Source organism: Electrona antarctica (genome assembly GCF_951216825.1).
Source record: "Electrona antarctica genome assembly, chromosome: 2".
NCBI lineage: Eukaryota > Metazoa > Chordata > Actinopteri > Myctophiformes > Myctophidae > Electrona > Electrona antarctica.
In genome coordinates, this window is record NC_136807.1 from 49302295 (window position 1) to 49327899 (window position 25605).

The 25605-nt window shown below is 42.9% G+C and overlaps 1 protein-coding gene across 1 annotated transcript in view; it reads right to left on the reverse strand.

Moving 5' to 3' along the window:
- The window catches only part of celsr3 (cadherin, EGF LAG seven-pass G-type receptor 3), a gene marked incomplete at its 5' end in the record, with an annotated part of 178442 nt that overhangs the window by 43788 nt on the left and 109049 nt on the right, over positions 1-25605 (reverse strand). Inside the window, 3 exon segments of the mRNA XM_079516266.1 lie at positions 3098-3273; positions 4314-4469; positions 12946-13141. Of these exon segments, the coding sequence (XP_079372392.1) occupies positions 3098-3273; positions 4314-4469; positions 12946-13141 (528 nt within the window).

A 25605-nucleotide genomic window follows, 5' to 3' on the forward strand; every position in this document is an offset into this window, starting at 1 on the left:
GATCTACAAGCTCATAGCGCGCCACTCGGTGGCGCGCTATGAGCTTGTAGATCTGCTATTTTTCAATAGCTAAAGCATAACATAATGCTAACACCAAAATGGGTTCCCACCCAAAATGGGTTAAGAGATATATACACAAGCGTGACACACATTTTATTCTGTCTGTGCCTTTCAGCTCAGGTAATGTCCTCGGGCACAGACCTAGATAACGTTTTGGTTTTCATCCAAGCGGAGACAAATTTAGACCCAGGACACATCTACACTGTGCTTGGTAGGATATACTTACTTCTTAGGAGAAGTTAATATTAGGGCCGGAGCTTTGAAACACTGTTGCTAACAGACACGCTATAGCCACTGGGGACCTCATTAGGAGATGGTCTGACTCTGGGAGGTCTGGACGTTTTTTGGGCGGGAACCCCTTTTGGTGTTTCAAGCATTCTGTTATACTTTAGCTATTGAAAAATAGCAGATCTACAAGCTCATAGCGCGCCACCGAGTGGCTCGCTATGAACTTGTAGGTCTGCTATTTTTGAAAAATCGTAAAAATGCGGCACAAATCTTTGAATAGGTATATATTCTTTCAGAGCGAACGTTTTTTTTATTTCTACGTCAGTCAAGATAAGAGAACATAAAAGTTAAATATAAAAGAACAGACAGACATGCCTGATTGGTCTAGATACTGACACTGGGGGGGGGGGGGGTTGTATTTAAAGAGACTGAGATAGACTGCGTTAGAAATTAAAATCCACTGTTATTGACAGAAAGAAGTAAGCATGTAACGATACACTCAACTCACGATACGATACGTGTCACGATATGAGGTACACGATGCGATTTTTCACGATATTTTAAACACAAAACTATTTTCCAGACAAATGACCAAAAAATCTTTTTTTTTAATGATTTAACTTTTTTTCCATTTTTTTTTATTGAACTACATTGCAAAAGTAGCATTACTTTTCATGTAAAATTACTTAAGTTCTGTGCAACAACTGTAAACATGCTTTCTTGTTTAGAACCTTGCTCGAGTTAACATGTAAAAAAAAAAGCTTTCTTTGATGACATCTTATAGATGTAGACGTATTTGACAGTGCAGAAACATAATTGCCTTCCTTGATGTATTAATGAGAATCAACGACCATCACCTGGGCACAGTCACAGACACACACAGCTCCCCTCTGCAGGCCTCTACTACTGAAAGTGACTGCATGGAGTCTGTCTCATTTTACTCCAAAAGCACTTGAATATGATGGAATACGATTAAAGCTCACATTTCATATCACACACACCATAATTTACTAGCCCCCCTAAAAAAAAATCGATATACGATATATCGTTACATGCCTAGAAAGAAGCATACTAGGCTCCCGAAGAGAGTCAGCTCAACAGACATGGAGATACAGTATGTGAGGGGGAATGGATCCTATCAATCTATCTGTCTGGGAAACTGCTGGGAATAGAGATATACTGAAGGTCTAGACCAGGGGTGTCAAAGTGGCGATCCGCGGGCATTTTGCGGCCCGCATAGCCGTCCAATGCGGCCCGCAACAACATTTGTGAATTAACACTCTGTTACCAAACAGGTTTTTCGATCTCCTCCTCCCCCTCCCCTCCCGAGCGTCTTAATTGCTGCAGCTGTGAACAATGCCCAGTTAAGTACCAATAATTTGTGGAATGCAGTTCTCTCTCGCTCTCTCTGGTTTGAGCGTAGCACCGTCATTGATTGAAAAAAAAGTTCTCTCTCTCTCTCTCTCTCTGTCTTTCATTTCTCTCTCTCTCTCACTAGATTCTAGACCCTTTTTGTGCCTACATCATGATTATGTCAAGGCGTTAGCTAGAGGCAAAGCAAAGGAATATTGGAATGAGGCAAACATTGAATCATCACAGTATGGTAGGGGCGGAAATATCTAGGTACCTGATGATTTGATTTGATTGAGAGGGATACGATTAGATTATAAATCGATCTTAACGCGTGCCATGCCCATTCATCAGAAATCAATTGAGGAACTTAGCAGAAATTGAACAGGTGAATTTTCCAATAACTCAGCCCATTAGCTGCATGCTGTGTGTGACGTCAGTGTGTTATGGTATGGACGGCAGGGTGGCAAAATAAGTAAGCAAACAAAACACAAGCGGCCATGTTTGCAGGTTAGGAGGGTGTTCTCTGCTGCTGCACTAGCCCCTAACGTCTCCTACAGGTCATATACAGGGGTGACTGTGGCTCAGGAGGTAGAGCAGGTCGTCCAATGATCCATGGGTCGGTGGTTCGAATCCCGGCTCCTCCTGTCTACATGTCGAAGTGTCCTTGGACAAGACACTGAACCCCAAATTTCTCCCGATGTGCTGGTTGGTGCCTTGCATGGCTTCCGCCGTAATCGGTGTATGAATGTGTGTGTGAATGGGTGAATGTAATGCACTGAATGTAAAGCGCCTTGGATAAAGGCGCTATATAAATGCACCATTTACAGTACTCATTTTGTGTGGCTTCCTCATAAACTTGGTGGTACTGTAATCTGTAAGTACCAAATGTAAAAAAATATATAATATATATTTATAAATAAAAAAATAAAAATCATTATGACCTGACGAAGATCTAATCTGACGATGAAACGTGTGCACCCGATCATCGTCCTCAAGTTGCTACATCGGACGATGCTCTCTTAGATCAGGGGTTCTCAGCGTTTTTGGCTGGGTGGGACCCCCGGAAATGCTTTGGCCATGTCCCCCCCCCCCCCCCCACCCCCAATACAAACTGACTACAAAAATAACCTTAATAATAGAGAAAATATCATCAATGAATACTGAAACAGTGAAACCAGATATAATCATTAAGGAAAGTTTATACATGTACTATGTGTACTATGTAAACTCTTCATTTCTATTTTTCCAGCCATTCAGTTGCATTTTTTTTGTTTGTTTTTTAATAATTTGGGGACCCCCCCCAAAATATTTTGGCGACCCCCCCGAGGTGGTCGCGACCCACGGGTTGAGAACCCCTGTCCCAGTGTCCTAGATGCCTTCTTTATTCAGTTATACAGTATCTGACCTAAATAATATTGATATTTTGTCTCAGTAGTAGGACTTGTTGGTACCTGACTCCTCGTCTGTCGGTGTGGTACTTGGGAGGCAGCGCCGCGCCCAGGCTGCGGTAGATCAGCATGATGACGATGCTGATCGGTGGCTCGGGCATTGAGACGGCGCGCCTGGCAGCAGTGTATTCTCCTGTCTGATTGGATGTCATGCTGACAGGGGCGGAGCCAGAGTTCTGAGGTCCTGAAGCTGCAGAAGAGCAAGAGTGTGTGTGAGTCAAAGAGCAAGGTTTTATAGATCCCAGTGTGTTTGTGGAAAACAGTGCGTCTGAATAGAGCGCCCAAGTCCTGACGTCACTCGCTAGCTCATCCCCTGGTTCATGGAAGTTTTTCTACATGGGGTCATCATAAAATCGTCTCATATAAGAATTGTGGTCCAAAAGTGAACAAACTGTCTCGGTGATATTGTCGGGGAGGTGTCTCTGTATCGTTTACGAGTCAGTCACTCACAGTCAGTCACTCATATTCGATACAGTCCGTTTCTAGCGAAAATTGTACTAATTCAGCAGCAGTAACAATAGCGTTTTCTATCAGTCAGTTGATTCTTCATATCCATATGAGTGAAACGGCCGGGATGATTTGTTTATTTTTCAAACACAGAGGTGATCTAAAATCCCCCTATGGGGATTACAATGCAAATAAAAAGTACATGAACCAGTGGACTTAGCGCCCTTGACGCCAGACTTCGGTGCTCAATAACTAAAGGCAGATTCAGACTCGCATTTGTCGCACGGCGGTGTCGTGTACCGCAAATAGCCAACCTAAAAGCTCACAGCGCTCTATTTCAGTTGTGTGACGGAGCATTCATTAGGCATTAGTCTACCCACACAATACGACATTTAAATTCATGTCTGTTTCTTGAATTATCCTCTACTAGCCCTTACCCGTTGTGAAATACTTGCCGCCTTGTGGCCGCAGGGGGATCTCCACCCTGGGTGCGTTTTCGCAATTTTAATTCACTAATAAATTCATTATTAATTTATAATTTGTTAAATTGGAAAAAAGGGCTTCGTTAAGACCTCCATATTATTATGGTCAATGCCTGTGTGAAAAGTGGGAGTGATTGGTGCAGGCAGTGAGGAGCTACGGCAGTGTTTCTGACACACAGACAGACAGACATTCAGACATTGTCAGAAATATAGTATGATGATGATATGTTTGTGGGGTTCAATAAATACTGCGTACACATACCTTCCTTCTCTGCGCGTTCCTTGTCTTTCCAACCGTGCTGCTGGTGTCGCTGAGGGACCAGGGCAGCAGGGGGCAGTATCACGTGAGTGTGGGGGTCCCAGACCACCTGGCCGCGGAACAGAGTGGTGTGGTACCGCGGGAAACGTCTGCGCACGTGCGTGTGATTCTCCACCCGGTCCAGATTCATCACTGTCAAAACACGCGCGCACGCGCACACACACACACGCGCACGCGCACGCGCACGCACACACACACACACACACACACACACACACACACACACACACACACACACACACACACACACACACACACACACACACACACATCAATTATATGTGTTTTCTTGCGTTTTCTAAAGTAGCCCACCAATGGGAAGGTATACACCTTTCTCAGTGAGTGCACTTTAACCCATTCTCGACGGGAACCCCTTTTGGTGTTTTAAAGCATTATGTTATACTTTAGCTATTGAAAAATAGCAGATCTACAAGCTCGTAGCGCGGCACTCGGTGCCGCGCTTGTATAGGTCTGCTATTTTTGAAAAATCGTGAAAATGTGCCACAAATCTTTGAATAGATATTCTTTCAGAGCGAACGCTTTTAACTCAAATCTTTGCTTCTGTTCCCTGGAACAACACATTTTCAGATGGGGGGTCGGCGGCCAAATTACAGACATTTCTGGGGGTCCTTGACATGAATAAGGTTGAGCACCACTGACACAGAAACATGGGGTTTTCAGAAAACTGTTAGGATTATCCGTTAGAGCACTGTGTGTAACAACCCATGCTAAAATTCTACTACTAGACCCCCAGTCTAAATAAGACACATACAAAATGTCTCTTAAACAGTAGGTCAATTAGTGTGAATAGCATAGCGAAAGAGAACGAGGTACAGTAGAAGCACACCAATTACTCTTTAGTTAATTGGGGAGTGTAAAAGTCCCATAAAAATCCATAAAAAACACATAAATAAAGAATAGGGGTATATAATAACTGTAAATGGGTTATTAAACAGCAGGTCCATGTTGAATAACCGTTCACACTCACACACACACACACACACACACACACACACACACACACACACACACACACACACACACACACACACACACACACACACACACACACACACACACACACACACACACACACACACACACACAATATATATAAATGTGCTTTGCTATCAGACACATTAATCACCTATATAGATTACGTTTCACACCAACGTCTAAAGATTAATACGAATAAATAAAAACGTTCAGAGTTCAGAACGGTTGTATATTAGCCAATATGGGGTTTTAAAGCGTACAGAATGTCCATATTGAACAGCTTCTGGTGGAGAGTAGACCGCATTGAGTGAGCACTTGACCCAGAAAATACAATAGGAACCGTACTCAATACACAGAAAGAGAGTGCTGTGAACACCACTCAATACAACAGATTGCGTGCGTGCGTGCGTGCGTGCGTGCGTGCGTGCGTGCGTGCGTGCGTGCGTGCGTGCGTGCGTGCGTGCGTGCGTGCGAATTGTGTACCTGTCTGTTTGTCTCCATCACCTGATGATTGCTGCACAGTAAGCACTCCAAAGTGAATGTACCATCACAGCTGCAGTTATTTCATAATTAATTCATGTTCACTGGGAGCTATTGGGAAAAGAGGGGTTCTCTATGTGCGTGCGTGCGTGCGTGCGTGCGTGCGTGCGTGCGTGCGTGCGTGTGTGTGTGTGTGTGCGTGTATTTGTGTGTTGTGTCAGTGTGGGCTACAGGTCTAGACTCACAAGTCAGTCTCTAAACATTTTGTTCAAATAGATTTCTCAATCGCCCCCACATGGGTGGAAAAGAGTTTTTTTAAACTGCATTGCAGAACCCACCCAAAGCATTTAGAGTGGTCCTTCATTTTGGGGTAGTGACGGTCAGTGTTAATTTTTGTTTGCTAAGACAAATCTGTAAGGATATCAAAAATATATATTTGTGTAAGTCTAAGGCAGCAGGAGGGCTATTAGCCAATTTTAATGCACTATCCTATTGGCACGACTGTCTGCCAGCAGGTCATGTAAATAGACCAGCTTGGCTTCAAGATGGAGATGGCTTCAGTTGGTGCTACAGTTGGGTGCCACCGATATTGTCCCTTATTATTTGACCCATTTAGGCCTGACCTCAAAATTTTAAAAAATCCTTCTAAATCCTCCAGTTTTCTGAAATAAATATTTTCACGATTTTTCAAAAATAGCAGACCTACAAGCTCGTAGCGCGCCACTCGGTGGTGCGCTACGAGCTTGTAGATCTGCTATTTTTCAATAGCTAAATTATAACATAATGTTTAAAACACCAAAAGGGGTTCCCGCCCAAAATGGGTTAACTGTCCTTTTGCGCAGATCACGCAAACCTCAACAAAAAGAAAAGGACAATATCGATGGCCTCCAACTGTACCTCTCTTCCTGCTTTGCTTAATAACCCAGCCAAGCGTAAATCACCACCGTACATAGCCAAGTTAGCCAACCCTATTATACTTAACTCTTTAAAAAATCTGGACACAAATTCAGGCATTTCTTAATAAATTCTAAGGTGCGCCCGGGGAGAGAGATTTGGATACTGCAATTTGCTGAAGATGTTTGGGAGTCAATTCTGGGTAATATTCATTCCAACACTGTAAATGCCAGACACACTTTGGTTCAGTTCAAAGTGGTCACAGACTACACTACTCGAAGTCAAGGCTTCATGCCACGCTGACGTGGGCGTACGTACGCCAAAACCCACGCTCCAATTTACACTCCATTGATAAATGAGGGCCTATAAGACTAAATCAGAATTTGCCGTCATGTCAGTACCACTGGATCAAGGTCATGTATTTATTTCTTGTCATTTGATACTAAAATGAAAACACAATTGGCCTGTGTTCAATATTGGCCTGTGTTGCGTCTCCTCACTGGCAGGTGAGCCAGTAGGCAGGTTAACCCATTTTGGGCGGGAACCCCTTTTGGTATTTTAAACATTGTTATAATTTAGCTATTGAAAAATAGCAGATCTACAAGCTCATAGCGCGCCACCGAGTGGCGCGCTACGAGCTTGTAGGTCTGCTATTTTTGAAAAATCGTAAAAATATTTATTTCAGAAAACTGGAGGATTTAGAAGGATTTTTTTAAATTTTGAGGTCAGGCCTAAATGGGTCAAATGATAAGGGACAATATCGGTGGCACCCAACTGTATACAACAGCAGTGAAAACACACAGACGTGTGTTGGGAGGAATTCATTGGCCACTGGAAAAAGACAGGGCGAAAACAGGGCAAGGGAAAATGCTAGCCCCCCCCCCCCCCGCCCTCTTCTTGCACTATTATGCTCAAATTGCTGTTCTATATATGGAACATAAAATACTGTGAACGTTCTCAATGTTTACGTAACTTTGCTACTACAGAGAAAACATGGACGTGTACATAATGTTACTCTTTTTGTGAGTGATGCAACCTCCTATAGACAGCTATGTGTGTCCCTGTCCGTCCCTGGGTTCCTGGCTGGCTGTGTCCGAGCACGAAAATAGCGTTTGGTTGGTTTTCACCACCAAGTGTCACTGTTGCGCAGCCGCACGCACGCACGCACGCACGCACGCACGCACGCACGCACGCACGCACGCACGCACGCGCACACGCACACGCGCACACACACACACACACGCACACACACACACAAACTGTTTATATGATTATTTCGGGTGTGACAGTACAGTACAGGGACCCCCTGGGGACCCCCACACGGTAACTCTGTCACCAAACTGACCAAACTGTCTCAATTTCCTGGTACCACATTGAATCTGGCCATGACAATTTACATGAGGAGCGTTTTCTGTACGTGTATCTGCGAGTGCGTGCGTGCGTGCGTGCGTGCGTGCGTGCGTGCGTGCGTGCGTGCGTGCGTGCGTGCGTGCGTGCGTGCGTAGTTGAGGTGACATGTTTATCTGTCGCTGCATGTGGGAGTATAAAGTTTCCTGGCTGTGTGTCTGTCAAAGCTGCAGCTGCTATATTTCTATATGCTCTGCGTTGACATTCCCACAGATTGCTCTGCCATTTCCCAAGTGAAATGAAGACGACGGTGGCTGACATGGAACTAAGGATGCATATCCACAATATCTATAGCTGTTGGAAAATGGTATGTCCAATCCACGCCTAAAGAATGACTTGTACATCTTAGTGTAAGATCATTTCACTTCTACCTACCATTTATTTTATTTTTTATTTTTTTTGAGTGGTGCAACCACTCCTATGTGTGTGGGTGGGTGGCTGGCTGGCTGGGTGTCTGGGTGAGTATGAGTACGAAAACCGCATGGTTGTTTTTCACTACCTGTGCGCAACCTAACACACACACACACGCACATATTAACTGTATGCTTTCGGGTGTGCCAGTACAGTGACAGTACAGTACAGTAGAGGGACCCCCACACGGTAACTCTGTCATTTCTCAACCGTTTCAGACACGGGCGGCTCGCCGGAATCGGCCGGCACCCTGGGTGCGTTCCTGTGGGTCTGGAACTTCCGACCCCCACATGGAGTTGCAACACTCACTTCACACGGGTGTGATTTTTTGTCTCCACCAGCCGAAAGGCATGGCAGAGACTATCTTTTGCACCCTGTCTGTTCGTGTGTCCGTCCGTCCGTCAGACTCTGTCCTTCTGTCTGTGTACAGCTATCTCCGGTACCGTTGTCCCAATCGCAGCGAAACTGTGCACACACACACACACACACTGCCTGCATGCCAGAGCAGAACCTCTGCCCCACGTGGGCCTGTTATAGCGCCACCATGATGCAGATTTTTGACAGTATACTGCTTTGTCCAAACATCACGCAAATCGGTACACATATATATAATAGTCAGTAAACTAAAGTGGTCTTTCGTATTTTTCATATTCCATTGGCTAAGATTGGCTTCCAAAGTTTGCAAGGGTGGTCAGTTTTGAACGAAATTCCTCAAATCATGAGCACGGCGTGCAAGGAAGAAATGCCACATGAAAATGTACAAATCGGTGCACATGAACTCTATAGTCAAGTGATCAAGATCAAGATCGATCCGTCCGTTTTTTTCACATTCCATCCTGATTGACAAATTCCGAACATTGCCGGCCCACAATAACCTACCTGACCTGTGCTCCGAGCCTCCGGGGAGCATTTTTATTTCTCGGTATGTCTTGTCGAAAGGACTGCGTGACAAAGTATAAATCCCTCCTCTGTCTCTCTCTATAGCACTGCACCAGCCCCTGCAATGCTTTACTAGATAGAGCTGAACGAACACATTGTAATGTCAAAACGTAACTTCCAGGTGCTATACTGGATGTGCCAATTGTGCCAGGCCATTCTTTAGCAACTTCTCGTGGGCTAAAAATGGCCCAGAGCAGCATTGCAGCAAGTATGCAGTGATCAAATAAATGGTGCATTACAGTCACCCATTCACACACACGCACACACATTCATACATACACCGATGGCGGCGGAAACCATCCGAGGCACCAACCTGCACATCGGGAGCAATTTGGGCTTCAGCGTCTTGCTCAAGGACATTTTGAACTCTGGGGGGGGAACCCAGGATTGAACCGGACCCATCCGGCCACTCTACCCCTGAGCCACTGCCGCCCCTCATTAACCCATTCTTGACGGGAACCCCTTTTGGTGTTTTAACTAAGCATTATGTTCAGGGGTGCACACAAGCGGTACGCCAGTGCGCATGCGTCGTCAAAATTCATTCTGCGCTGTCAATCAAGCGCCGGGAAGCGCATCTGCGTACCAACAGCTGGCGCCGCCCAGAATGATTATTATGGCCAGAATACTAGTAAAATCTGTAGCGAGAGCATTTCCCACCGACTGCCACTCAAAGTACGTCTTGCACAAGTGCACTGGCCATTGTGGCCAATCACAGCGCGTCCTTACTCAAACGAGGGAGGATCCATTTCCATTTTCATGCTGCTCGCTGCTGGGAGGAGGGCGGTTCGGTTGACAGGAGTTTACTACTGAGAAATCCTGACACAAATGGTTCGGCTTCTCCGTTTCAGATGTGGAGCAAACTAAAAAGTAAAAGTTGTAAAAGGGTATGCTTTGGATGCTTTGCACTCTTCCCATTCGCCGCTTTGCTTATGTTTGTTTTCCGGGTACTGGAGCAAGTTGCTCGTGTGCGATGCCGTCTCTCACAGCCTAGGCAGTGGGCACCGTAGCCTGGCTAATAAGCCAGACTCAAATCACACTGTCGCGATTCGGTCTGGCTTATAGGCACCAGCCACTGACTTTTTACGGGTACAGGTTTTAGTTCCGACAGTGGGAAGAGTGCAAAGCATTGCGGACTGGCACTGCTGCTGCAGCCTGCACAACATGAAGCTTATCAACATGACAACACCGTGTCCCGACATACTGTCCCTTATTATCGTAAAGTCGGGTAGTGTACACTGTTTATTTTTGCACCGAGGCGCCATGTGTGTCTAACTGTCTGAGTCTGACTGTACGTTGCCTCGGTAAAAACAAAAGGGAAGCCTGACGTCTAGATTTTTTTTTATAATGGTATGAATCTAGAGTTGCAATACCCTCCATTGACTCACCAGTCCCCACCTATACAATAAATATAGTTTTTCTATAAGTTATTCATGCATCCCTCTTATCCATCCGGCGAGACGGGTCGCCGCATTTTAGGAGCACCAAGTAACTCCTCCAGGTACTCCCCTGAGTACTAGACCAAAAAAGTTGTGTGCACCCCTGATTATGTTATACTTTAGCTATTGAAAAATAGCAGATCTACAAGCTCGTAGCGCGCCACCGAGTGGCGCGCTACGAGCTTGTAGGTCTGCTATTTTTGAAAAATCGTAAAAATGCGGCACAAATCTTTGAACATATATTCTTTCAGACTTCTTTTCCAGGCCTAAATGGGTTAACTAACATTACTGATAACACACAGTAATGTGCCATTTGTGGAGTTATTATTTGAACATTATTCTAATAAACCAAGGGGGTAACAATAAACAGTAACTATACACACCGACACGCCACAAAGATTGAACACAGACTGTATTATGTGTTAATTCATAGTTCGTATTACGACCCCTTAATGTCCCCATGTATATACTTTGCGGACCCGTGCTGTCATTGTGCCCTGTTCTTTTATTGGACAGTAAAGTGTCTAAAATGTTATGTATATCATACAGTATCTGTATATTAGCAGCTACAGTACATTACTGATTTCAGATGTACAGTATAGTATATTTTGTCTGTGTGTGTGTGTGTGTGTGTGTGTGTGTGTGTGTGTGTGTGTGTGTGTGTGTGTGTGTGTGTGTGTGTGCGCGCGCGTGTGCGTGTGCGTGTGCGTGTGTGTGTGTGCGTGCGTGCGTGCGTGCGTGCGTGCGTGCGTGCGTGCGTGCGTGCGTGCGTGCGTGCGACGGCGTGCGTGCGTGTAATCAGGTGGGAGTGTGAAATTGGTTCGTCTATCTGTTGCTGCCAAGCCTGCCGCTGTTTCTAAGCTGTCTGGCTCTGGCTCGGTCATCATCATTTGTATTAGTGTCAGCTGTGTCTGAGGAATTAGTGCCTTCGTGCCTTGCCTATAGCATTGGATTGTAGTGTCATCATAACCAATTTCACAGCCACATATTATGCATTATATGAGTAAATCCCTACATGTGTCCTTTGTAAGAGATGAATTTTCATTACAGTCTAACCCAGAAAAAAAACTATATTGGGATTTATTGCCAGCAAGAAAGCTGAACTCAGCCATTTTGAAGACACTGAATTAAAGTTTGTGTGGCCTGCACAACTATACCGTTGGACAAACGGCACTGCAGTAATTCAGCAAACAAACCAATGTTGTATTTCTATATATCAAGATATAGTATATACATAGTTAAATGTACCAAATATACTGCATGTCATTCTGGAATCTAACCTAAAATATGCTACCTACTGCATATCATAGTCAATATCTGTGTATGTGTAATGTGCATATGCCCGAAAACAAAAAGCAACAAAAGTGTTGAGTATATAATGTATAATAAGCCTAAACATGGAGGATCGCACTCAGAAATAAAAGCTTGTTATTGTTCCATACGCGTCAAGATGAGTGTGTGCACGCTTTGATCACAACATAATGTTGCATTACCTCCCTAATAATAATAATAATAACCTTATTTATATAGCACTTTTCTCATGTGTCACAAAGTGCTGCACAAACATAAGACTAAGAATACACAGAAAAGAAGAAATTCACAAAGCTGATGAAACGAGTGAAAATAAAACGAGCTAACACAAATGAAACCGTGAGCAAAAGGTAATGAAACAAAGCAAAGGTTATTTACCGGAATGATTTCTGGTGATTTAAACAATATAAGGGAATCAGTGAGGCGGATATTGTCTCATTCCAGAGCCTATAGGAGCTCTGGAATCACGTTAGTAGTGCAAATTACGGACGTTTAGGATAGCCTTGCCTGACACAGGGAAGTTCATAGGGGGCAAGAGATGTAACGAGGACCCTTTCGAGCCTTAAACGTAATTAAAAATTGATTCTAAAAACAACCGGAAGCAGGTGAAGTGTTGCGTGCGTGCGTGCGTGCGTGCGTGCGTGCGTGCGTGCGTGCGTGCGTGCTTGCGTGCGTGCGTGCGTGCGTGCGTGCGTGCGTGCGTGCGTGCGTGCGTGCGTCTCCTCTCAGCTCACCAATATTGGGGGCGACCAGGGCCACGGGGTTGAGGTAGGTGAGTTTCATGTTCTGGGCCAGGTTCTGAGCGTACTGCTCCAGCAGTTCAGCCAGGCCTGCCGGACCACCCTGGACGTGACTCTGACTCTGGGCCAGAGCGCGCCACAGGCCCGTAGTGCCAGGACCCAGTAGTCCACTGCTGCCCCGCACGATGTTCTGAAGAAGAAGGAAAAAAAAAGACACATTTGTGATCAAGGGAGAGAATGACATGAAGAGAGGACGAGGAAACTCAATCCATTCCATAGACACAGCTATAGAGCGTCGCAGTCCCGCCCCCTCGAGAGACCCGGAAAATAAATCCCCGTTCATTTTCCTCATAGACTTTTCAGAAGGTATTTATTTAAAGACGTTTACGCCGCGGACAAAGCCAACTCTTGTCGTGACAAATCATGACAACAAACACAATTTTTCGGGCTGAACAAATAATTAGAGAGAAGAAGAAAACAGCAGATTTATTCTTTGTAATTATTTGTTTGGTCCAAAATATTGTGTTTGTTGTCATGATTTGTCACGACAAGAGTTGGCTTCGTACGATGCTTATAAGGTCTGAAATGAAATGTCTATGGGAAAAATGCATTGGGAACTATTTCCTGGGCCTGGCGTCGTCATGAAAGGGGGCGGGACTGCGACGCTCTATAGTAATGCAAATTACTGCAAAGTTCGATCCCGGGCTCCCAAAGAGTTGGGGTTGAAGTGTCCTTGAGCAACACACTGAACCCCTAATTGCTCCCGATGAGCAGGTTGGTGCCTTGCATGGTTTCCTCGGCCATCAGTGTATGAATGTGTGTGTGAATGGGTGTAATGCACAATCTATAAGCACCTTGGATAAAGGAGCTATACAAATGCACCATTTACCATTTAGTTCTTATGGACCACTTTTGTACTTCAGGCCTGTACAGAGAGCAGGGACGTGCACACATAGATATCAAAGGGGGGCTTCAGCCCCTGCCCTTTTACCCGTCTGTAAAACAACTGCTCTCTCCAGACCATGAATGCAGAATTTACTAAAGAAATGCAGTCCTGCCTGGAGTCCTGCCTGGAGTCCTGTCTGGAGTCCTGCCTCAAAGCAGACCAGAGGTAGAAAACTGTCGTTCCCTGATGTCATCGCTAGGGAAGTCTGGCGTAATATTGTGAAATCCCCGATCTCGACCGCGGTCGAAAAATGATGATGATGAAAGAAATGCAAATGCCCTCCTCTCCTTTCCATGCCATACCGGAATAAGGCAGCATTCAGGAGAATTGTTTTTTTTTTCTCCGAAGTCTCCTGAACTAATTTGTTTCGAAATCCATGTCGTACAACCGCATCTCCAGTAGATAAAGAGTGCAGGCTTTGCGCCCCGGAAATAGCTGATCAACAAGCTCTCAACGCGTCGCAACGCGTCGCAGCGCGACGCGTTGAGAGCTTGTAGATCAGCTATTTTGGGGCAAAAGTGCCCCTTTCAGCCCCTGCCTCTCTCTAACACTCTCTGCACGTGCCTGCACAGAGAGGCCTATTAGACGTTACACAGTGCAAAGTGAAATAGCTGATCTACAAGCTCTCAACACGTCGCAGCGCGACACGTTGAGAGCTTATAGATCTGCTATTTACACAGTGCAAAGTGAAATAGTGAAATGGCCAGATGGCCAGAGTGTATCTATGGGAGAGAAATGACAGAGGGACCGGGGGGGAGGGGGGGGGGGGAGCAGATGGGTGGGGATTATACAGCATAAAAGAAAAACTAGAGGAGCAGACAAAGATTGGGAAAAAAGCTGCAGTGTAGCGCCGTCGCGGTCTGACGACTTTCTATTCGTCTCATTTCTATCCTTATTCTCGTTGTCGTTTAGTTAGACGTAACATACTCCAGATTGACGCCTGGTTTGCGAGCGAGTGTTGCCGACACAAAACAACAGATCTACTACATCTCACGAAGCGACACGCTTGTGAGCTCGTAGATGGGCTCGTTTAGGTGCACGAAACGGCACGCCACAAAATATAAATCAGGCAATGATTCATCTCATAAGCCAGCAGTGTCTTAATATGGTTAAATTAAAGCATTGTAAGCCATTCAACATTACACCCAATTCACCCAATTCATCCAGTTTATAGTGAATGTAATGTACTTAGGCTGCAAATACTATTTTCCATTCCATTTAAACCAATTTTTGCAAGCTTGTAACGGACTAAGCCCATTATTCTATTGGTGATGTAGACCAGCTGGGGTTCCCAACCTTTCTATTACCACGTGCCGGCTGCCAGTTCATACAATGTCCGTGGACCGCCATGGCCCCTGCTTGCTTTCTTTCTTTCTTTCTTTCTTTCTTTCTTTCTTTCTTTCTTTCTGTCTTTCTTTCTTTCTTCCTTCCTTCTCCTCCTCTGTATGCGAGTGCTGCTCCTACAGCTTTTTTTTGAGTGGTGTAAACCACTCCTACAACTGGCTTTGTTAGTCTGTCTGTCTGTCTGTCTGTCTGTCTGTCTGTCTGTCTGTCTGTGCAAAAGAAATGAGCATGGTTGATGCTGATTGGTTGATGCTGATTTCATTACGTCAGAACACAGCTGATCAGGCTATATAATACCTTACACCACTCAGTTCACACGGGTGTGATTTTTTGTTTTACATTTCACAACACCGAGGTCTAACCCATTTAGGCCTGACGTCGAAATAAATAAAAAGTCTTCTGAAAGAATATTCAAAGATTTGTGCCGCATTTTCACGATTTTTCAAAAATAGCAGACCTACAAGCTCGTAGCGCGCCACTCGGTGGCGCGCTATGAGCTTGTAGATCTGCTATTTTTCAATAGCTAAATAATGCTTATAGTTAAAACACCAAAACGGGTTCCCGCCCAAAATGGTCTAATGGCCACATGTCACGTGAGATTTAGCTATTTTGTTGTCAGAAACGGCAAGAACCGGAACAGCTCTGCTGCAATAGAGACTCACTTTGGTGATAACACCGGTGGCTATGTGATTATTTTATTCAGTATAATGCACACTCACACACACGCACGCACACACACACACACACACACACACACACACACACACACACACACACACACACACACACACACACACACACACACACACACACACACACACACACACACACACACACACACACACACACACACACACACACACGCACACACAGGAAGAAATTCCAGTCGTTTATTTCACACACTGCGGGGTGTAGTAGTTATACTGCTAATGTGTTGCTATGGCAACGCATAACACACCTTGTGTGTTTTGCCACAGATATCTATGTTGTTACTGTAGCCAATGTTTAAAGGAAAATGTCATTTCGCACACAGAGTATATGGGGTGCCTCTATTACTGCTAATGTATTACTATAGCAACAGCTAATACACCTTGTTATAGCCACAAACAACGTATTTGGCAATATGCCGCTTGGTGACTGTGTTATTGGCCGAGGCAAAAGGCAAAGCAAAGGTCAGGGAGAATGTCACACGTTGCCATTATTGCCAGTGCAGTTACCATAGCAACCCATGAGCCACCTTGTTAACCAACGACAATATATTGATCTCTCACGGATCGCTATACAGTCCGCGGCGCCAACTGGGACTTCACTCGGTGTGTGCTAGCTACTCAGTTGTTCATTTATATTCCAGAAGAGCTGAGAGCGGTGACATCATCATAGGCACAGAGAGAGGAAAGACAGTGGGCTTTGAACTGGAGCCAGAGAACATGTGTGGCTTCACAATCATTATTATTGTTATTACACCCGCGACAGGCACCAAATAATGAGTTCCCTTATATGCAAATACTGTGTATGTGTAACCTAACCGAGCGGCCGTGGTTGTCCTACTACTATTGGAACTAGTGCGACAGCACTACTATTGAAAGTACTTGTAATAGCACTACTATTGAAAGTACTAGTAATAGCACTACTATTGGAACTAGTGCGACAGCACTACTATTGAAAGTACTAGTAATAGCACTACTATTGGAACTAGTGCGACAGCACTACTATTGAAAGTACTTGTAATAGCACTACTATTGAAAGTACTTGTAATAGCACTACTATTGAAAGTACTAGTAATAGCACTACTATTGAAAGTACTTGTAATAGCACTACTATTGAAAGTACTAGTAATAGCACTACTATTGGAACTAGTGCGACAGCACTACTATTGAAAGTACTAGTAATAGCACTACTATTGGAACTAGTGCGACAGCACTACTATTGAAAGTACTTGTAATAGCACTACTATTGAAAGTACTTGTAATAGCACTACTATTGAAAGTACTAGTAATAGCACTACTATTGAAAGTACTTGTAATAGCACTACTATTGAAAGTACTAGTAATAGCACTACTATTGAAAGTACTAGTAATAGCACTACTATTGGAACTAGTGCGACAGCACTACTATTGAAAGTACTAGTAATAGCACTACTATTGAAAGTACTAGTAATAGCACTACTATTGGAACTAGTGCGACAGCACTACTATTGAAAGTACTAGTAATAGCACTACTATTGGAACTAGTGCGACAGCACTACTATTGAAAGTACTAGTAATAGCACTACTATTGGAACTAGTGCGACAGCACTACTATTGAAAGTACTTGTAATAGCACTACTATTGAAAGTACTTGTAATAGCACTACTATTGAAAGTACTTGTAATAGCACTACTATTGAAAGTACTAGTAATAGCACTACTATTGAAAGTACTTGTAATAGCACTACTATTGAAAGTACTAGTAATAGCACTACTATTGAAAGTACTAGTAATAGCACTACTATTGGAACTAGTGCGACAGCACTACTATTGAAAGTACTAGTAATAGCACTACTATTGGAACTAGTGCGACAGCACTACTATTGAAAGTACTAGTAATAGCACTACTATTGAAAGTACTAGTAATAGCACTACTATTGGAACTAGTGCGACAGCACTACTATTGAAAGTACTAGTAATAGCACTACTATTGGAACTAGTGCGACAGCACTACTATTGAAAGTACTAGTAATAGCACTACTATTGGAACTAGTGCGACAGCACTACTATTGAAAGTACTTGTAATAGCACTACTATTGAAAGTACTTGTAATAGCACTACTATTGAAAGTACTAGTAATAGCACTACTATTGAAAGTACTAGTAATAGCACTACTATTGGAACTAGTGCGACAGCACTACTATTGAAAGTACTTGTAATAGCACTACTATTGAAAGTACTTGTAATAGCACTACTATTGAAAGTACTAGTAATAGCACTACTATTGAAAGTACTAGTAATAGCACTACTATTGAAAGTACTTGTAATAGCACTACTATTGAAAGTACTAGTAATAGCACTACTATTGAAAGTACTTGTAATAGCACTACTATTGAAAGTACTAGTAATAGCACTACTATTGAAAGTACTAGTAATAGCACTACTATTGGAACTAGTGCGACAGCACTACTATTGAAAGTACTAGTAATAGCACTACTATTGAAAGTACTAGTAATAGCACTACTATTGGAACTAGTGCGACAGCACTACTATTGAAAGTACTAGTAATAGCACTACTATTGGAACTAGTGCGACAGCACTACTATTGAAAGTACTAGTAATAGCACTACTATTGGAACTAGTGCGACAGCACTACTATTGAAAGTACTTGTAATAGCACTACTATTGAAAGTACTTGTAATAGCACTACTATTGAAAGTACTAGTAATAGCACTACTATTGAAAGTACTAGTAATAGCACTACTATTGGAACTAGTGCGACAGCACTACTATTGAAAGTACTAGTAATAGCACTACTATTGAAAGTACTTGTAATAGCACTACTATTGAAAGTACTAGTAATAGCACTACTATTGGAACTAGTGCGATTGTACTACTATTGAAAGTACTAGTAATAGCACTACTATTGGAACTAGTGCGACAGTACTACTATTGAAAGTACTTGTAATATACAGTAGCACTGCTGTCGGGAGGAAACCTCATAACTCCATTTTTGAGGTTTTTCATTTTTCGGCATAAATCAGTGCTATCGAACACCCTTTACGTCTGTGTGTTGTTTCGAAGATATTGAACCAATGGAAAGTAGTAAAAAGTGCTGGACAAAACCTCTTAACTCCATTGGACCCTCAAAATGTCTGCTAAAGCAACTAACTCACACCACCTCTCCCCCTCTCATGGAAGTAGTTGACAATATATAAAGTTACAACACCAACTTTGATGAGGCTGTATTGCTTTGTTGTAAAAAATATATGGTTTTCTTAATTTCCTGAAAAAATTATATTTTTAATTTCCTGAAAAATAAACATTTTGGAGTTATGAGGTTTCCTCCCGACAGCAGAGATATATAGTATACCCCACCCAGGGCTCTCAGGTGGGCTGACCAGTCACTACTAACTGTCCGTACTGTACAACCAACAAAAGACCGTTCTTTTGCTGCTGCCGCTGCCCCCGCACTCTGGAACAACCTACCTCTCCCCATCCCATCTGCCCAGTCCATCCAGGTTTTCAAATCTCCACACACACACACACACACACACACACACACACGCACAGGAAGACATTCCAGTCGTTTATTTCACACACTGCGGGGTGTAGTAGTTCTACTGCTAATGCGTTTCTATGGCAACGCATAACACACCTTGTGTGTTTTGCCACAGATATCTATGTTGTTACTGTAGCCAATGTTTAAAGGAAAATGTCATTTCGCACACAGAGTATATGGGGTGTCTCTATTACTGCTAATGTATTACTATAGCAACACCTAATACACTTTGTTATAGCCACAAACAACGTATTTGGCAATATGCCGCTTGGTGACTGTGTTATTGGCCGAGGCAAAAGGCAAAGCAAAGGTCAGGGAGAATGTCATCCCATCTGCCCAGTCCATCGAGGTTTTCAAATCTCTACACTGAAAGCACACCTTTTCTCTTTGGCATTTAATTGTACCGGGATCGTATTATTTTAAATTATGTCCTTTATTTACCTGTGTTTTTTTTATTATGTTCTTTTTGTCTGTGAGCCGATGGGCGCTGCACGGTGATGCTCTGCTTGTTTCAGCCTGTAACGTACTTTGGTCAACCCCTTTCTGGGTGGGAACCCCTTTTGGTGTTTGAAGCATTCCGTTATACTTTAGCTATTGAAAAATAGCAGATCTACAAGCTCGTAGCGCGGCAGCGAGTGCCGTGCCAAGAGCTTGTAGATCTGCTATTTTTGAAAAATCGTGAAAATGTGGTGCAAATCATTGAATATATATATTCTTTCAGAGCGAACTTTTTTAACTCAAATCTTTGCTTCTGGGGGAGTCCATGGAACTACATATTTTCAGATTGGGGTCGGCGACCAAATACATATATTTTTGGGGGTCCTTGACATGAAAATATTTGAGAACCACTGACATAGAAACATGGACAGGATTTAGAAGACATTTGTAGAATCGGCCTCAGGTCTAAATGGGTTAAATGTGCTATATAAATAAAGTTTGATTTGATTTGATTTGAATATGACTGCTATTACTTCAACTATTGCTGCTGCTGCTGCTACTACTACAACAAACGTTGCTGCGAATTGTATGATTAATATTGTGCTGCTGCTGTGCTGGGATTATTACTGCTACCTCCACTTCCACTATTAATTCAACTGTCAACGCCGCTAAAATTACAGTAATATGAAACCTACTGCATTTCATATGACACGGAAGGCGCTGTTTTGAGCTGAGAGATCTGAGCTGTGTAATGGCAGTTTTAGAATGCCAATTCTACTATTCAATAAGAACTATAATTGTATTCCATTCGGTCAAATAGGATGAAACAATCATTCACTACGCAGTCAAACCAACCAACAGCTGTCAATCTGACAGCTGTCACTATTACCTCTACCTACTTGGGTGTGTTCTCAAATTAGTTTGTTTCCTGCTTGCCTCCAACTATCCCCCATTTAGACTATGTCTAAATGTCGTCAGCAAAGGTATACTTATTTGTGTGTCACCCTTATCTTTAGCGCAGATCCTTATATGAACATTTTGTATAGCATCTCTGTTATCCCATTTAGAGTAGTTTCCTGTCTGTCAGCAAACACCATGAACAACACCATGAACGGAGATGTTGTAACACCACCTGTTATTATCTGTCCATGTCCTGTTGTATTTGAATAAAACACCTGTCACTGACTGTCAATTTGGGGGTGTGTGGTTGGGAAATAAAGGGGAGGGAAAGGAACAACTTGAGAGAGGAACAGGGTGATGCTTGACTTTTGACTGTACTACGATGCGCAACCAGGCGACCATTCTGCTGTACTGAGATGATCGAAACGAATAAAGAACGATGATTGACAATATGCCAGACTCCTTGATGCTGTGTCATGCCTTCACCTCCCTCTGCTGATTGCCAATGATGGGACCTCATAATTTCCTTAACAAATGGTGTGTGAGCAGGGTATTTCAGAAAAATGGCATCAGCGTTGGCCAGACGGGTCATTAACAAATGGCGCTGTGAGCAGGGTCGATATTTCGTCTTCACCATAGATGAGTACTTGGAAAAAAACCGGAAGGAACGAATAAAGGAACTCCTCATTTAACACCCCGTCCCCAAAATGGCAAGAGGGGGAGGGGTCATTGGTACAGCCTATGTGTGGGTTAGTTAAAAGGAATACATTTATAGTTTTGCAAATAAATTAATATGGATCTAAGTAATTATTCAAAAGTGAGTGTTTCAAGGTGTTAAAATCAATAGTGTGAAATCAATCATTTATGATGGTTTAACAAGGTTAAACGTCTAATATTATTTTATCTCCTGTCAATTATTCTGGTATTTACTAGGTAGCACTAGGCCTTTAGTATAGTTCCTTTCTCTTAAATACTCCGAGCTGGTGAAAGTCCCTCGTCAATATTTGAAAGCAAAAAATCGAATCTAGTGTATGGTAAATACTCCGAGCTGGTGACAGTCCCTCGTCAATATTTATTGAACGCTAACTTAAGTAATATAATACAGAAAATGTTGAACGAATGGAGATAATATTTAGACAGAGAAAACCTCACCTTGTTCACATTAGCAACAGTTTAATTTGAATTAATTCGATATTGGAAAAAACAAATGTCTGATTTACAGCTTCCTTTCTCTCTCTTTCTCTGTCCAGCTGGCAGAATGGGGGGGGGGAGGAAAGGTATTTGTGTGTTTGTGGGAATGACGCAGTGACGCAGGGCCGATATTTCGTCTTCACCATAGATGAGTACTTGGAAAAAAAAACGACGATTTTAAAAATGGGGGCAAGGCAGAGCCGAAAGAAACTTCGACAAGAAATGAGCGACGCACAGCAAAGGGAGGCGATACTTCGACTCCAACTAGAGGACCAGAAAAAGCTAATCGACCAGGCAGAGTCACGTGTGACACTCCTGGAACAAGAACTTCAAACTGCGGCGTTACTACTACACGCCAACACAACCAACCACCCGGACCAAGCCAACTACGCCGAAACAACCATTCCTGTCAACGATGAAGATGATAGCTACTACAACGACCAAAGAAGAGACACACAACTCCACGTGTCCCTACCAAACAACAACTATTATGCCGACCGCAACCACAACAGAGACCAGCCAGAACCAGACTTTCAAATGACCAAACACAGAGGAAAAGAAATGACCAATCAACTGAGCGGCTTCCAGCTAGACCACATCAGCGAGCCTACCCCAAGACCAAGACAACACCCACCGCCGTGGGAAGCCTGGCGTAACCAGCCTGGCAACCCAGGACCATACCACAGCCGACCAGTGAGAGGACAAGTACAAACCCGAGCCAGGGTTGATGCTGTACTCCAGGAAAGGAAGGACAGAAGAAGACGGCAACTAAACCACGCACGCCACATGGGAGAGGATGAAGCCAGCGCAGCCAACACCATTCCTGTCAACGACTTGTGCTATTACTGTGGCCAGACAGGTCATATGAAACGTTGGTGTCCACTGAACCATGCTGCTGTATTACGCCGCACAGCAACGACGGGCCAGCAAATCAATTTTGGCTAAAGAAAACAAACTACGAAAGGGTAAATACAATTGAAAATAACTAGATCTTTAGTTTGTAATTTACCCTATGTGATTTAATCTATTTAGTCTTACATGTGCAAGTAGTGAACTACAAAAGTTTTGATAAACTACTAAAAATCTAATCTAAATTTTAATCTAACTAGACTCCAATCTAAAATTTGTAAAAGTGTAGGCAAGAACAACAATGTTAGAAAATCCTAAAATAGGATGATAAGATATTGGAATTCATTTCCACGCACATATACTGTACTAAAGGAACTCCTCATTTAACACCCCGTCCCCAAAATGGCAAGAGGGGGAGGGGTCATTGGTACAGCCTATGTGTGGGTTAGTTAAAAGGAATACATTTATAGTTTTGCAAATAAATTAATATGGATCTAAGTAATTATTCAAAGTGAGTGTTTCAAGGTGTTAAAATCAATAGTGTGAAATCAATCATTTATGATGGTTTAACAAGGTTAAACGTCTAATATTATTTTATCTCCTGTCAATTATTCTGGTATTTACTAGGTAGCACTAGGCCTTTAGTATAGAAAACAGAGAGAAAGGATTTATTTTCGGGGTGAGATCTGAAAAAAAAATCGAATCTAGTGAGCTTACGAAAGTTAAATAGTTCCTTTCTCTTAAATACTCCGAGCTGGTGACAGTCCCTCGTCAATATTTGAAAGTCAATGGTAAATACTCCGAGCTGGTGACAGTCCCTCGTCAATATTTATTTAACGCTAACTTAAGTAATATAATACAGAAAATGTTGAACGAATGGAGATAATATTTAGACAGAGAAAACCTCACCTTGTTCACATTAGCAACAGTTTAATTTGAATTAATTCGATATTGGAAAAAACAAATGTCTGATTTACAGCCTTCCTCTCTCTCTCTTTCTCTGTCCAGCTGGCAGAATGGGGGGGGGAGGAAAGGTATTTGTGTGTTTGTGGGTAACTGAGTTAAAAGTAGCAGAGAGCCTAAACTGCAGGATTTGGTCACACATCTATTTAACTATAGATGTGTTTTTTCTTGATTCTAGATGTGTCCAGTAATTTTTAAATTTCTTAATAGCGAAACCTTCTTTATCTGACCACTGTCATCAAACATGAATCTAGCCATACAGTTTTAATCATCAATATTTGTCATTCTAAAAATCTCCTGGGCCATGTAAATTAATAAGGTATCAATTTTCATATATAAAGCGGTGGATTGTAATGGCAGTTTTAGAATGCCAATTCTACTATTCAATAAGAACTATAATTGTATTCCATTCGGTCAAATAGGATGAAACAATCATTCACTACGCAGTCAAACCAACCAACAGCTGTCAATCTGACAGCTGTCACTATTACCTCTACCTACTTGGGTGTGTTCTCAAATTAGTTTGTTTCCTGCTTGCCTCCAACTATCCCCCATTTAGACTATGTCTAAATGTCGTCAGCAAAGGTATACTTATTTGTGTGTCACCCTTATCTTTAGCGCAGATCCTTATATGAACATTTTGTATAGCATCTCTGTTATCCCATTTAGAGTAGTTTCCTGTCTGTCAGCAAACACCATGAACAACACCATGAACGGAGATGTTGTAACACCACCTGTTATTATCTGTCCATGTCCTGTTGTATTTGAATAAAACACCTGTCACTGACTGTCAATTTGGGGGTGTGTGGTTGGGAAATAAAGGGGAGGGAAAGGAACAACTTGAGAGAGGAACAGGGTGATGCTTGACTTTTGACTGTACTACGATGCGCAACCAGGCGACCATTCTGCTGTACTGAGATGATCGAAACGAATAAAGAACGATGATTGACAATATGCCAGACTCCTTGATGCTGTGTCATGCCTTCACCTCCCTCTGCTGATTGCCAATGATGGGACCTCATAATTTCCTTAACAAATGGTGTGTGAGCAGGGTATTTCAGAAAAATGGCATCAGCGTTGGCCAGACGGGTCATTAACAGCTGATATTCAACCTTTTGTGCAGAAATGAAAGCATTTTTTTCATCATGCAGGGCTATTGCTGCTTCAATAGTGATCCTCGTATCTCATCACTGAAAACTGGGACGTGAAATATAGGGATTTAAAGGACAGTTTACCACATTTTGGACTGAGGTCGATAAAAAAAGGCTAAATCCTAACATTTTTCAGTGGTATGGCAGTGGTATACTCAACCTTTTTCATGTCAAGGACCCCCAAAATTATCTCTATTGGGCACACGGACCCCCATCTCAAAATATGTAGTTCCAGGGACCCCCCCCCCCCCAGCTAGAAATGTTCGCTCTGAAATATATATTCAAAGATTTGCGCCACATTTTCACGACTTTTCAAAAATAGCAGACCTACAAGCTCATAGCTATGAGCTTGTAGATCTGCTGTTTTTCAATAGCTAAAGTAGAACAGAATGCTTAAAACACCAAAAGGGGTTCCCGCACAAAATGGGTTAGAAGTGAACAACAACATCACAATCAGTTCAGTTTATATGGCGTCTGTCATTTATTTTTACCGGTAAACTCTTTCTTTTTGAATTTCCTGACGAAGTGTGTTCCACATTAGCACGCTTGCAGGCCCCAGTAAGAATCAAATCAGAATCCAAGAATCACCCTCGAAAACGAGACGATGCATCTCAAGGGGTTTAAA